Source organism: Hemibagrus wyckioides, linkage group LG15, assembly GCF_019097595.1.
Source record: "Hemibagrus wyckioides isolate EC202008001 linkage group LG15, SWU_Hwy_1.0, whole genome shotgun sequence".
Classification (NCBI taxonomy): domain Eukaryota; kingdom Metazoa; phylum Chordata; class Actinopteri; order Siluriformes; family Bagridae; genus Hemibagrus; species Hemibagrus wyckioides.
Window position 1 is genome coordinate 19,692,501 of NC_080724.1, and position 15,000 is coordinate 19,707,500.

The 15,000-nt window shown below is 40.4% G+C and overlaps 1 protein-coding gene across 1 annotated transcript in view; it reads right to left on the bottom strand.

Moving 5' to 3' along the window:
- Positions 1 to 3,079: 3,079 nt before the first annotated feature.
- The window catches only part of cmtr1 (cap methyltransferase 1), a 17,851-nt gene continuing 5,930 nt past the window's right edge, over positions 3,080 to 15,000 (bottom strand). Inside the window, exons 6-24 of the mRNA XM_058410347.1 lie at positions 13,819 to 13,890; positions 13,469 to 13,563; positions 12,950 to 13,022; positions 12,553 to 12,751; positions 12,310 to 12,428; positions 12,125 to 12,221; positions 11,872 to 12,004; positions 10,721 to 10,900; positions 9,815 to 9,871; positions 9,645 to 9,702; positions 9,336 to 9,404; positions 7,960 to 8,091; positions 6,658 to 6,783; positions 5,958 to 6,049; positions 5,115 to 5,183; positions 4,359 to 4,406; positions 4,170 to 4,282; positions 3,975 to 4,083; positions 3,080 to 3,679 (exon numbers count right to left, since the gene is read on the bottom strand). Coding sequence (XP_058266330.1) covers positions 3,523 to 3,679; positions 3,975 to 4,083; positions 4,170 to 4,282; positions 4,359 to 4,406; positions 5,115 to 5,183; positions 5,958 to 6,049; positions 6,658 to 6,783; positions 7,960 to 8,091; positions 9,336 to 9,404; positions 9,645 to 9,702; positions 9,815 to 9,871; positions 10,721 to 10,900; positions 11,872 to 12,004; positions 12,125 to 12,221; positions 12,310 to 12,428; positions 12,553 to 12,751; positions 12,950 to 13,022; positions 13,469 to 13,563; positions 13,819 to 13,890 — 1,998 coding nt within the window. The 3' untranslated portion in view covers positions 3,080 to 3,522. The remainder of the gene's footprint in view (positions 3,680 to 3,974; positions 4,084 to 4,169; positions 4,283 to 4,358; positions 4,407 to 5,114; positions 5,184 to 5,957; positions 6,050 to 6,657; positions 6,784 to 7,959; positions 8,092 to 9,335; positions 9,405 to 9,644; positions 9,703 to 9,814; positions 9,872 to 10,720; positions 10,901 to 11,871; positions 12,005 to 12,124; positions 12,222 to 12,309; positions 12,429 to 12,552; positions 12,752 to 12,949; positions 13,023 to 13,468; positions 13,564 to 13,818; positions 13,891 to 15,000) is intronic.

A 15,000-nucleotide genomic window follows, 5' to 3' on the forward strand; every position in this document is an offset into this window, starting at 1 on the left:
TGTTAAAGAGTTAGATACAGCAATCTGTCTGTATAATAGCCCCAGGTAGCAAAGTGACCTTGATGACAGGCTTCTGTACATAATGCTGGCTCGAAATTAAAGGAGAATGGCTGTGCCAACTGAATGCACGTCGCTGGCTCAAATCTGCTGCCGCTTGATGTCCAAATTTTGGCTTGAAGCACAAAATTACATCCTGATACTAACACTGGCCTAACAAAATGGCTGACGTCAGGTTGCTAGCTGGGATCTTACTGTGTTGTTGTTCTTTCAGCTGCACCCTGTTCGAGGTCGCTACACCGGGTTACTCGGTCCACATACCTCGATTTGGCACAGGTTTTACACCGGACGTCCTTCCTGAAGCAACCCTCCCATTTATCCGGGCTTGGGACCAGCACTGAGAGTTAACTCTTTAGTGGCTGGGTTAGCTCCCTGCCTGGGAATCGAACCTGGGCCCCGGCAATCAGAGCACGGGATCCTGACCACCAGGAGGTCATAACTGGGATCTTACTGGATGGCTGCTTAACCCTTTTCCTAAAGCAACAAATAAAGCTCATCCAAATTGTGCCTATAAGTACATCTTCACTTATTACAGTCAAGGTGACTAGGTTTAAACTAAAGGTAAATTTTTATAACTTGACCAGTAGCTTTAGCATTTAGTTTTTACTGGTCAGGATGATCGGCTCTTACCATTTTAAATAAAGATTTATATTTAAGAAGACAGGCTTTATTTAAAAAAAATAAGTACTAGAAATATAAAGTATATAAAACACTTGGAAATTTCATGAGAATTGCAAGAGCTACGTGACTCAACTACCATCCCGTCGCCCTGCTCCCCCACCCCACTCCACTCCACTCCACTCCACTCCAGCATCCCGACTTCCACAGACTACTCAGTGCTCTACCAATGCGCTCAATTTGCCTTCGAAAAGAGACAGCAATTGAAATCCTCAGAGGAAGAGCAGTAGACAGGGAAAAAGGTGTAAGACATGCAATTACGCTTGCTAGATCCCTTCTGCACGTGCTTTAGTGTCTTTAGGGTTCTGGGGTGAAAAACCCACTACAAAGCCAAAGTAAGCCTCATCCTCCAGGCGGATATAATCGCCCCGAAGACGAGACTCTCTTTCGCTTTCCTGTCACACAACCCAGGGGAAGGATGTGAGGGGGTGAAGAAAGGTATCGGAAGACTCATTACACCTGAATACAAAAGACTGCCAGCGTCCTCTTGTCCTTGACATGTCAATGCAGCCGGCATGGAGAACAGCATGGTGCACAACAGCCTAAGCTCAGTCTCAGGTACACCGGGCACAGGGTCCACTTCACACGAGCATCATGTGGATTTGGCGCTATACACACCTAATTTTCCACAATATTTTCCCTCTTATGAAAAGACATGCTTTCTGACAAAGCAACTAGCGGAAGCATACGTCTGTTCAGATCATACAAACTGCCTCACAAAACAAAACAAAGCATGGCGTGCTTTTTAACAATAATAAATAATCAATGACTTGTCACAAAGTGGAGATTCACCCCAGTCATTACACCCAAAGCTGAATCTTTTCCTCTATTTTATTCTAAGCCTGAAGTGATTAGCATGTTGGATTTCATTATGAAACAAATTTTTACTTTTTTCTTTGTTCCTGGGAAATAAAGTGTTATTTCCCCCCATTCTTTGTAACCCAAATAAAAGAAAAAGAAGAAGAAAAACCCATTTTAGCCATGAAAGTTTGGGTTTGAACCCGGGGCAATGAACTATAACTACATTTGCAAATGAACTACAACTACATTTAAAAATGAGGTAGAACTCTCTGGAATGTTTCCGATAGCCACCCGTTTTTCTAGAATCATCCAGAAGTTCTTGGGGGGAAAAAAAAAAAAAAAAAATCAAAGGTCTCTCTGGAGTATTCTAGAACCTTGTGGCATGTTTTTAAAGCAATTTAGATTTTTTTTACAAGAACTTTCCAGATTATTTGGAATGTTCTGGGTTGAATATTCCAGAATTTTCTATTCATTTCTGTAACTGGGCTAATTTTCGTTCTCTTAAAAGCCCAAACCCAAATTTCAAGGGGCTTCATGGCCTATTATCCATCAAGAGGAATTGGAAAATGTCATTCACTACCCAGGAACAAAAATCGTGTTACATAGTGTTATTGATCAGAAGGTTGTGACTCCCAGGTCCACCAAGATGCCAGGGCCCTTGAGCAAGGCCCTTACCCCTTAATTGTATAAAAATGGAAGTCCCACTAGATAAGGATGTCTAGGAAATCCTGTAAACGTAGCTTGTTTGCCAAGATTGACTTTTTCTACATTGACAAATTTCAGGTATCCAAATTTCTAGCACTCCTGATGAACTCATTTTCCAAGATGCTAAAACGTCATGCTCAGGTAGGAGGGCGTGGCTTCAAAGGGATCTGGATGGTCATTTTTGATTTCTATTGATTGGTATCATTTTTTATTTGGGGATTTTTGTGATATAAAGTGGGTCGTAGAAGGAAAATGACGTCGAATGGAGCGGCTAATCAGAGATGGACGAAATCAATGCAACAGCTGTTATGCTTAAAAATATACAAGGGTAGTAGTGTGTGTCCAAACTCATGCAAACTCTTTCCTCCTTATTGAATCACCACTTGTCCAGAGGAACATTTATTTATTTATTTATTACCTGTCACTGCAACCCTATTAGCAGTCAGATCACGCTGTTTAGCACACCGTATAAACACACTCTGAAACGTATATGCTCCTATTGAAATTTTCAGCCATGAGGTCGTGGTTTTTGTGTTTTAGACGCCAACACTGCTGCTTTGTGTACGTTTAAGGTGATCTAGCCTTTCTGTTCGTTGAACCTTTTAAAGAAAGGTTTTTCCATTCGAGCGTGTACTTGGATAACACACTTTGACCCGAGTGTTCATACTAAAGCAGAACCCCAGTTAAAAAGCCTTACCTATTGACATCGCAGCAGTTTATACCTCGCTTTCAGAACGGGGAACATAAACACCGAGCAATCTCGCGTGTGAAGGAGGCGTCCTTGTGATTTCATCAAGTCTGCCAAGCCAAGTCAAGGACACCAGGCAGCCAGGTTTTTTAATCGAGGAAGAAAATACTCCAGGAGGAGTTTTATTTTATTTTCTTTTTAAACATTATCAAGGTTCCTCACAAGCTTGAATGAAGCCCATGAAAATGAAACGCCTTTGCATCGTTCAAACAACATTTACAAGCCAACAAAACCGAAAAGAGAGAGAGAGAGAGGAAGGCAAGAGCGAGTGCACAGAAGAGGAAACAGAGTCCTTTTTACTCATGCATTGTATTACCGGATAATGAGAAGTGTATTAGTGTATCTGATTCATCAAGCCTAAGCACTGCGATCTTCTAGGTTCCGTGTAAATACCTCACGCGTATAATGTTTATTGGCTGTAAAAATAAATTAGGCTTTAACTCTGCGGTTTTAAGTTGAGCACAGAAGGAAGATCTTTTGTCTAAGAGCTACATTTCCTCTTCTGCGAACCGCAGCGCCCTCTGCTGGAGACGTCACACGCCGTCACGGCTCTCCCACTGGTGACAGTGTTTCCTGATAAACGACAGCACGTTGTCCTTGGAGAGCTTCTGAGGATCGACGCGGTTCTGAGAGTCGTGAACTCTGACCCCTTCTTCCCAGGCCCAAAATAACCTTTCTTGATGACATACACTGAGAAAGAGAGAGAGCGAGCGAGCGAGAGAGAGTGAGAGAGAGAGGGGGGTAAGATCACAGATTATTTCGCCTTGTCCGTAACTGATGTTCCGAATCGAATCCACATGAGTTCAGACTAATCTGATCAAGTAAATAAATAATTAAATGTATATATGATTCAAGTTGCAATGTGAGGGTTAGATAAAAATGTAATGTCAATAAATTATCTCATAATATGATGCATGTTTTCATTTCTTTTGCATAAATATGCCTGAAGAAAATCGAGCGTTACGGTGCAGGTTCCTGAACGTACTGGAAAGGTGCTACAGCTGTTGGATCCATGACGTAGGTGGACTGTTTCGTCTGTTTATTGTAAAAGAATTTCTTCATCGAGCTCTTACTGAATGCCATCGTCCACGGGTCTGAAATGAATTAAATTAAAATCTATACCAGTGCATCGACTCCCAAAGCTGATAGTCGGAAAAATCAAATCCCAGGATCCTCTCACCTCTGACTGTTTTGATGATGTAAAGACCGCTGGGCAGGAAGTGGCGGTCGTCTCGGCCCGTGTAGGACAGGCGCGGCATTCCGCCTGAGCTCTTCGTCACCTTCATCTCCAATCTGAGGACCATCAAAGCTGCATCACACGCTGAAGATCAGAGAGGAGTCAGAGACACTAGTTTAGAACGTTACTCACCTTACAAAGATCTTGTCCATCTCCTCTAACCGGTACACCTCCTTCACTCTGGAAAACAACAGGCCGTTTAGAAACAGACACGGTTCAGCAGAATAACGTTTGTAAATAAACCAGTATAAATTCTAAGTGCCATTTATTTGTTTGTTTAAATTTGTTAGTGTTTATCGTTATTTAACTTAAACGGAAATGATTAAATTGTTTTATTGTAATACTACAAATGCATTTCATTTTAAATAGGGGTAGAAAGCATAAAGCAAACGGAACAATGTGCGCTTTTCTATATTCTATTCAATCTATCTATCCCTCTATCTATCCATCCATCCATCCATCCATCCATCCATCCATCCATCCATCAATCTACCCATCTATCTATCTATCTATCTATCTATCTATCTATCTATCTATCTATAAATAAATAATAAATTAATAAACAGAGACAGACAATAAATAGGCAGACAGAATAGGGAGAGAATAGATAGAAAGAATAGCTAGACAGACAGAGAGCTAGATAGACAAACGGACAGAATAGATAGATAGATAGATAGATAGATAGATTAGATAGAAAAGGGAGAGAAAGAATAGCTAGACAGACAGACAGACAGGCAGACATAGACAGACAGACAGACAGACAGACAGACAGACAGACCAGTCCAATACCATAACACCATTAGAAATATAAAATACTGTGTATTTATTCCTCTTGCCCTGGAGGTGTTCTGGTCTGAGACGCGAGTAGACGAGTGGAGAACAGATTACCGTATAGGGTTCATGTCGGGCCGGCTGGGCTTAGACACAGCTTTCACAAACTTCTCTGCCATCTGAATCCTAGAAATTAAAAAGTGTGTGTATTAATAACATACTGTATATGTATAGAACATGTACAGTGTATTAATATAGAGAACAAACAGGATTAACTGATGGGAATTTTGGTTTAAAGAAGGATTTCATTTATCCAGCTAGTACATGTGTGGTGGCCTGGGAAAAGCCTGCACATGGTGGGACGTAAACATTTTCTACCACAGTCTGGAAAATCAAACGTTTTGCTCCTGCTTCCCCTTTATGGGTCATCTTCTAGCTTCTGGCTTTCAATCTTCTTGTTTTTATACTGGATAAATTTAAAATATGGGACCAAATCCATTTAGTGGTTTTGGGAAGGGATGTTAGCATGTTTGGGTATAATTAATAATAATTAATAATAATAATTTGGGTGTGATGGTCAGGTTGTTTTCATAAATAAAAATAAATAAATAATTTTTTTTTTTTTAAAAAAAACCCCTCATTAATGATACTGTAGCTATTTTTATTATTTATATAGTATTTATTATATATATATATATATATATATATGTAAAATAACATGTATTTCTTTTTTTATTAAACCTTTTATCATAAAATTATTTTTCCTTTGAATTCACCTTTAGAGAAGATATTTGTCCGGACACTCTTGACCAAGTATTTGGCAACATACATGCAGAGTTTCCAAAAAAGACAAGAATTTGATCTGTTTCCATAAATCAATAAATAGTAGAAAATGGTCAGTTAAAAGGAAAATGTGATGTAGGCTCTTAAGAGCAGCGGATTTCTGATGTGTAAACAGACCTCTGGTTGAAGTGCTGGTCTCTCACATCAGTGCCGTTGAGAACCAGAGCATCCAGGACATGAACGGCGTTGATCCTACGCTGGGCTTTACCCTGCAAACACAACACACTCCATCACTGCATGGCCCCACACACACACACACTACGCAGAAGTGTCAAACCAAGGCAAGAGATCAAAATCATTTTTACTTTTTTACTTAAGTATATTTCAGACCCTGTACTTCACATAAGTATCTGTACTTTTACGTAAGTATAGAATGTGAGTACTTTTGCCACCTTTGTTAACAGCGCTTTTGCTTTAAAGTGACACTTCTGTGAGTAAAGACATCAGACTCAGGAAATACTTTTGCCCCGACATGCGTCTGTTTCCTTGAAGGAGTGAAGAAATGCAATTAAAAGGCAATTAAACAAAAAAGGAGCCCCTTTCTGATGAGTTCCTAATGTTTAGATAAAACCACACACACACAGTGAAGCAACTGAAGAGACGTAAGCTGAAGATATATTCTCATAATGATTTCTGTTGTCATGGTAACACTGCTGGGAGCACTGAATGCAGCTTCTTATATCTACATAAATCTGGTTTGGATTTAGTGCAATCCAAAACCAATTTGGAGTAACCTGGCAACCGTTTATTCGCTATGAGCGATCGGAATTTCCTCAGCGGGGATGAAAAGCTTTCCCGTAACACCCCGAGAGCTCACCTCTCCCTTCAGCTCCTGCACAATCTCCACACTCAGCAGTGTGTCTCTGGGCAGCTCCAGTTTAAAGCTCTCCAGCTTCCTCCAGCGCACGGGGGATTTGCCATCCCATGTGTAGATCTGAGATTTCTGCAGGCGCACACACACACACAAAATACAAACACATTATATGGAAAAAACAAATATTCAACAAACTATTCATGTTTTTTTCTCCTTTTTAAAGAAAGCTTTCCACACAGATTTATGAGACATGGTTGAGACTAAGAAGTGCCTCAGACATGAGATCCTACAGGTTTTATCTTTCATGATTTAATGAAATCAGCCAGATGTGACGCTCATGTGACAAACAAAGAGTGTGTTTAGTAACATGAACCTGTATCGCATGCCTATGTGATGCGCTCAGAGCATCCTTATTAACTGCCTGCCTTGTGATGGCTTAGATGACTGGATCAGAGCATCTCCAAAACAGCTCTTGTGGGGTGTTCCCGGTCTGCAGTGGTCAGTATCTATCAAAAGTGGTCCAAGGAAGGAACAGTGGTGAACCGGAGACAGGGTCATGGGCGTCCAAGGTTCACTGATGCACGTGGGGAGCGAAGGCTGGCCCGTGTGATCCGATTCAACAGACGAGCTACTGTTGCTCAAACTGCTGAAGAAGTTAATGCTGGTTCTGATAGAAGGGGATCAGAATACACAGTGCAGGACGGGTCAGGGCTGTTTCAACAGCAAAATGGGGACTGACACAATATTAGGCAGGTGGTCATAATGTTATGCCTGATCGGTGTATGTATATTCGTGGTACCTGTTGCTTCGATTTTTTTAATCACACTATTGTACAGAATGTTTTTGTATCCTTTGGCATCACAATTTGTCTTCAGTGGTACTAAGGGGATCGACCGGTGTTCCAGAATGACAACGCACCTATGCACAAAGCACAGAGCTCCATGCAGACCTGGCTGATGCGGAAGAGCTCATGCGTCCTGCACCGAGCCCTGAATCTGACCCAACCCCACTGAACACCTTTGGGATGACCTGGAACATCGATGCCCGACCACACCAACACTCATGTATATAAATGGTCATAAGTTGTGTCCCATCATCTAGTGGAAAACCTTCTCTGAAGAATAAAGCTCATCAGACCAGCGAAAGGAGAATAAACATGGAACAAAAGGAGTGTGATGTCTAGTGTGCACAAGCTTTTGGCCATACTGTGTACGACAGATACAGATACAGATATTTGGAGCACTAAACACTTTTCCAGACACTTTCATTGCATCACACCCCTAAAAATTTCACACACAATCTCACCCCGAGCCCCAGGAGAAAAATCTGTTCTCCGCCTCCAACGATGCAGCGGTGGTCCAATACGTGCTGCAGTTTGTCCAGAGTTTTGAGGTTGAGAGCTGTGGGTCGAGAGTTAAAGCTGTCGACGTCTGTTCCCTGTCAAACACACACACACACACACACACACAGTTTTCTATAGTCAGAAAGGAGAGAAATGTCAACATTGTACCTGTAGGTACTGTAAACTGACATATTTGACCCTTTTCTACTGAACCTTTTATATATAAATAAATAAATAAACAGGCATACAGTCATCTTTATTTGCACTGACGTACACTAGACAAATGCATTTTGGGGAAAAAAAAAAAGGCAAAGACAATGCTCAAGGACTTGAAAGCACAGCGTCAAAACCAAACAAAGTAGGAAGCAAGAAACTAACGTCCTTGCTCACACACAAACCCCATCTGCAGACAGTTTTCATTAAATGATAGCGCCAAAGTGCAACGTGTGACTAAAGAAAATGGAATCCGCTGCCTTGGATGACTAACCTGTGGCTAATAGAGCACACTGAGCTACTCTGTAGATGCTATTTGACAGAAATGTATAATGTACATTGGTACAGATTACATTCCTGAGCTCCTGGCTATTATAGATATTATTTACATTTACATTTCTGGCATTTAACAGACGTTCTCATCCAGAGTGACGTACAAGAGTGCTTTAGCACTGGTTCAACAGGTCACAGACTTAGGGTACCATACGACAATACATAAAACAAGAAAGTAGGATAAGAAAACAGGAAATTGGGAGTTTGACAAAGGGCCAAATTGTGATGGCTAGACCACTGGATCAGAGCATCTCCAAAACTGCAGCTCTTGTGGGGTGTTCCCGGTCTGCAGTGGTCAGTATCTATCAAAAGTATCCTTTAAATCCTGTATGTCCTTTAAGTGCTAACATCTTGATGCCAGATACCACAGCACACCTTCAGGGATCTAGTGGAGTCCATGCCTCGAAGGAATTAGGGCTGTTTTGGCACCAACACAATATTAGGTCATAATGTTATGCCTGATCGGTGTATATGGTTCAAATAAAGGCTCGTCTTGTCCTTTCGCATCAGTGAGAAAAAAAGGACCGGGCTAAGGTATAGTTATCTTTTACAGCTCATCTATTTTTGACCTTTTTCAGCCTGTTGTGTAGTTGACCAGACATTCACCTGATATCCAATTAATCTTTCAGTGTCACATATTTCCCCCTCACTACACTGTTGCTACGTCCTGGTTTTCACATGGTACGAGGTTATCTAATAGAAAACAAGGAACATAATCTGAGAGTTTGTTGGTATAAAATTAAAAAAAAAAAAAAGAAAAAGAAAAAGAAAAAAAAAAAGAGTGCACACTGACGTTTATGAGCTCGTAGAACTTGGACTTGGGGTCTGAGGAAGAAGGTGCCACTCTGACTTGATCGGGAATCTGTAAATAGACACAGACAGAAAACGTGGAAAGTCTAAAGTAATCAGGACTTACACGAGTAATCGTTACAGTCTCGTACAATTTCAGCACAGTAGCATGTGACATAATTGCATTATTTTAAGCTGGGAGATACTCATCAGCACTTGAAAATATTTCAATGCTGAGAGTAGTTCGATAAAACAGTACACCATGCAGACATTGTGTGTGTGTGTGTGTGTGTGTCTATTCATAATTCCATACCCCCCATAGTCTGAGACACTCCTTGCGGATATCAGCTTGCCTTGGCTCAGACAGCGTCCTGTTCCGAGGAAGTAAAAAAACCAACGTGAAATGGATATGTTCACACAGAGAAGTAGAATAGACGGTGTAGAAAAACACAACAACACAATAACGGAAAACTGGTGACTTACGTGTCTCTCACATAGGCATGGATTTTAGCCAGAGCTTTGATCTGTACAGAACAATGACTGAAGACAGAAACAAAGAGGAAATATAGTGAGTGAGAAATGTGTGTGTGAACGTCATATCAGCCATAGCACTGCAAGTCAGACTTCTAACAATCATTAGTTCCTGGCAATTTCCGTTAATGTGACATAATCAAGAAGATTTCCATCTCTGAGGTCATTTTCTCACTGATTTAAAGGGACTGCTGTGGACAGAACCGCTTGGAGACTCTCACACCGTGTCATCGGTCAGCTCTCGGTCAATATTGAACTCAGAAACTACACTGACCTACAGTATTAGTTCCTCAAGAGCTCTTGGTTGCTGTTGTAGAAAGGACATTATTTATTTACATTTATATTGTTTACTATCCAGTGTCACCCAGATGAGGAGGTTCCCTCATCATCCTTCATCCTGTCAAGGTTTCTTCCTCATATCATCTCAGGGAGTTTTTTTCCTCACCAGGCTTGCTCATTAGGGATAAAATAGTAACTTTTTTCTATACCTCCGTAAAGCTGATGTCCACTGTTAAAAACGCTATGAAATTAAAGTAAAAATAAAATATAAACTTGTTGCCTACTTAAAGCACCACAACCCTAACCAGGCATGTGAATACACTATATGGATGAAAGTTTATGTTAACCTATGCCCGTGTGTAAACCATGTCTTCATAGAAGCTCTGTGCTTAGTGCACGGGGGCATGGTCATGCTGGGACAGGGTTTGTCCTTCTTAGCTCCAGTAGAGGGAACTCTTATCTCACAGAATATATTCTCATGGGTTTGGGTAATCACCACGTGCGGCTGTGAAGATCGGATGTCCGCATGTATCGTGTAGTGTATGTGTACGTATCCGGTGTCCACGCAGGATGTCCTACCGCTCGTTGGAGTCCATCATGTGCTGGAAGAAGTCTGTGTCTCCTTTAATGACCTCCAGAGGCACCACGTCTGTCACGTCGCTCTCCGACTGCCTGAGGTGATTCAGCTTCAGGTTCACCTTGAACAGGTAATCCCTGACTGCATCAGAGCCTGGCTTCAGATTCTTACACACTACATACCTACACACACACACACACACACACTATTATATAATCTAATCTGTATGACTTAATATCAGATCTCATTTACAATCTAATAAAAGCATGTTATTTACAGATTACAATTTTCAACATTACTATGGGCAAACAAACAAATTAATTAATAATATGGGTAAATTAACTTTTTTTTAAAAAAGTAAATGACTTAAAAACATTACAGAAAACATAACAGCAGTAAAATAAAACATTACTATGGGTCAATTAATTAATCGGGTAAAAAAAAAAACCTTATTATGAGTAAATAAATAAAGCAATACAGTGGATAAATAAATAAAAACATTACTACGGGCAAACAAAACAAATAAATCCAACAAAAAAATAAATAAATAAAAATTGTTAGTAAATAAATAAAGCAATACTGTGGTAAATAAATAAAAACATTACTACAGGCAAACAAAACAAAGAATCAAAAAAATAAAATAAAAAAGTATAAGTAAATAAAACAAAACAGTAGATAAATAAATTAAAAATATTTTTACGGGCAAACAAAACACAATTGTTAAACAAAAAAATAAATAAAAATTATGAGTAAATAAATAAAACAATACAGTGGATAAATAATTGAAAACATTACTACAGGCACAAAAAAACCCCACAGAATCCAAACAAAAAAAATTAAAAAATGAGTAAATAAATAAAACAAAACAGTAGATAAATAAATAAAAACATTACTACAGGCAAACTAAACAAAGAATCAAACAACTAAATAAATAAATAAAAATGATGTGTAAATAAATAAAAATTTTGATACATAAAAAATAAATACTACAAATTTAAATGATTAATTATATTAAAAATGCTACACAATAAAACAGACAGGTAAATAAAGAAATCTTATGGGTGAATAAATAAATAAAAACAAATCTGACAAGGTGAAAAACGTCTGTGAGCCCTTTGTTAAAACACCATCATACACACACACACACACACACCTCTCGGAGTTGGCGGGTCTGCTGGTAACCGGTTTGAAGAGCGACACTCTCTCGAAGCAGAGGTACAGCAGGTAGATGAGACCCACACTGAAGGGTGTGAACAGATCAAACGTCTTACACACAAAGTGGCCTCCTTCAAACACACACAGGACGAAACACACATGAAGTGGACGACGTGAGCGGCAACAACAACAGAGAAATAGAGAACTTAAAACTTCCATGGAAATGGAAGGAAATGAGCAAGCGCGGTCACCTGTTCGGACGACGGATAAAGCAGTGAGGATCTGGCAGAGGAGCAGCTGCTTGCTCAAGATCTCCTGCAAGTTCTCCTGACCCTCCACTGAGAAACCCTGCAGGAATAAACACTCTCATTTCAACCGAGTCTGAACACCAGCGTCACTACGTTTCCGCTAATCGGAGGCGGGTCAGTGAACTCACGCCGTCAGCCATGAGGAAGTGGAGGCCTCGCTTTTCCGTGCTCTCCAGGACGAAGTTACGAAACGCGCTAATGTTCTCGGGACGCGTGATGTCACCATCGCCGTCAATCCCACCTTCACCTGCGATCACGCCACGGGGGACAGGACGAGAGAAATAAGATATTGTACATATATTAAGTCATTTTCAGTAGGTTTTGTGAATCCAGATGATTCGTGTGGCATGCGTAAAAATGTAAAACTTCACCGTAGTAAGGTTCGAAGAGTTCACTGGGGGCGGAGTAAAAGTCCTCCAGTTTAAAATCGTTGGCTCCTTTTAAAGTCATGCCGAAGCCTTTCGCATGCCACCGTTTCCGCCACAGAACGTACTCGGAGAATCCTCCAGGTCCGGCACACACGTCCCCGAAATACAGCAGCTCGCTCTCCCGATCACGGAACAGGGGTTTCTACATATGTTCACACACACACATACATGAACATACACAACATACACACACGCAGGTACAAACACACACACATAAACAAACACATGTACAAACAAAAACACCCACACATTATTTTATCGATAAATAAATATTAATTTACATTCAATAAATCTAAGAACATGGTGGGTTCTTAATATGAAACATATTTCAGAATTTTACCCCTTGGGAGTCCTTTGGATTGGTAAACATATAATCAAACACGTGGTCCATGTTGGCCATCTTCATCGCAGCTCTGAGAGAGAGAGAGAGAGAGAGAATGAATGAATGAATGAATGAATGAATGAATGAATGAATGAATGAATGAATGAATGAATGAAAGAAATGTTTTTGTAACATCCCTACATTTTACGGTCAACAGTGTGTGTGTACTCTGACCATCACATCTACGTGTGTGTGGGGAAAGATGTTGGAGCACTAGATGTTGGAGCGTCACTGTGGGGATTAGTGATCATTCATCTACAGGAGCATTAGTGAGATCAGACACACTGATGTTGTGAGAGTGAGGAGGTTGTTCAGTGGGGTTGAGTCAAAGTCAGGGCTCAGTGCAGTCCTCATGGAGCATTTTGTCATGCTGATGTCCACAAACTTTTGGGCATATCATTTATACGTGAAACTATATCATACTGCATGTGTGTGTGTGTGTGTGTGTGGTTATTAACAGAACATCAAATCCGTTACCTGTTGAGGAAGAAAGCTCCTCGTATTGTTTCGTACGGGTTGGACCGTGTACGAGCTCGCCTCATTTCTTCACCCTCTAGGTCATCAAACACACTCTGCAGCACACACACACACACACCTTCAATAAAAACTCAACAACTTTTCCAAAAGCCAGTGATACTACACTAAAGACTGATGCAGCATTGATGATGAACTCTAATGGGATACGCTGATTGGAAACTAAACTAGCAAAGTGAGTGACCTTCAGTACAGGACAAGTACCTCTGCAATGACCGGCTCAGAGAAACACAAACACTGTCCCTGACACACAACCTACCACCTGAGTATCCCCTAAATCATGTGCATTTCACCTTGCAGCGTAACAGCAGGTGTAGCAGCTCCTCTGAACAGAACTCAGTCTCGTCTTCAATCTTCAGTTTCCTCTGTACACACACACACACACGTTAACACACACCTCTATAAAACCAAACACAGAGAAAACCATCATACACATGCAGAAAGAAAGAAAGAAAGAAAGAAAGAAAGAAAGAGAGAAAGAAAGAAAGAAAGAAAGAAAGAAAGAAAGAAAGAAAGAAAGAGAAAAAGACAGAGAGAGAAAAAGAGAAAGAGAAAGAAAGAGAGAGAGAGACATTGTCTTAAAGCAGCTATACAGGAGTATCGAAACAGAAAAAGTGATAAAGTTTTAAGTTTTTAAGAGAGGGGGGAGAGACAGAGAGAGAGAGAGAGAGAGAGAGAGAAAGAAAGAAAGAAAGAAAGAAAGAAAGAAAGAGGGAAGAGAGAGAGAGAGAGAGAGAGAGAGAGAGAGAGAGAGAGAGAGAGAGAGAGAGAGAGAGAAAGAAAGAGAGAGAGAGACATTGTCTTAAAGCAGCTATACAGGAGTATCGAAACAGAAAAAAGTGATAAAGTTTTAAGTTACTATTTATTTCTAACATTTATCTCTAATGAGAAGCCTGAGGCGACGGTGGTGAGGAAAAACTCCCTGAGATGATAGGAGGAAGAAACCCTGAGAGGAACCAGGCTCTGAAGAGAACCTCATCCTCATTTGGGTGACACCGGACAGGAAATAATGTAAACGTAACTAAATAATGTCCTTCTACAACATCTTACAGTCACGAGGAATTGTGCAGCCAAGACTTCATTATCGATAGATATACACACACACACACACACACGTCGCCTGTTCAGTTCACACCCTTACAATGAGAAGAGAAAGACAAAGGAACAGTCGTCTACATGTAAATGGGTTTTTTTTTTTCCCAAATGATAAAGTATCCTCATTCATGACCCCTCTCTCCTGAAACGAGCCTCCACTGACTCACGTCTTTCTCAAAAATAAATGAATTAAATCTTTTTGCGGATTGGACTAAAACTTGCATCTAGTGAATGAAACCACGCCCACCATCTGCTGGTGAAGTGATGTAACTGCCGGGACGAATCAGTGAATGAATCTTTTTAGTGAACCGACTCAAAAGAGTCGAGTCATTACGATGAATCGACATGACCTCCATTAAGAACATGTACTACAATAATGG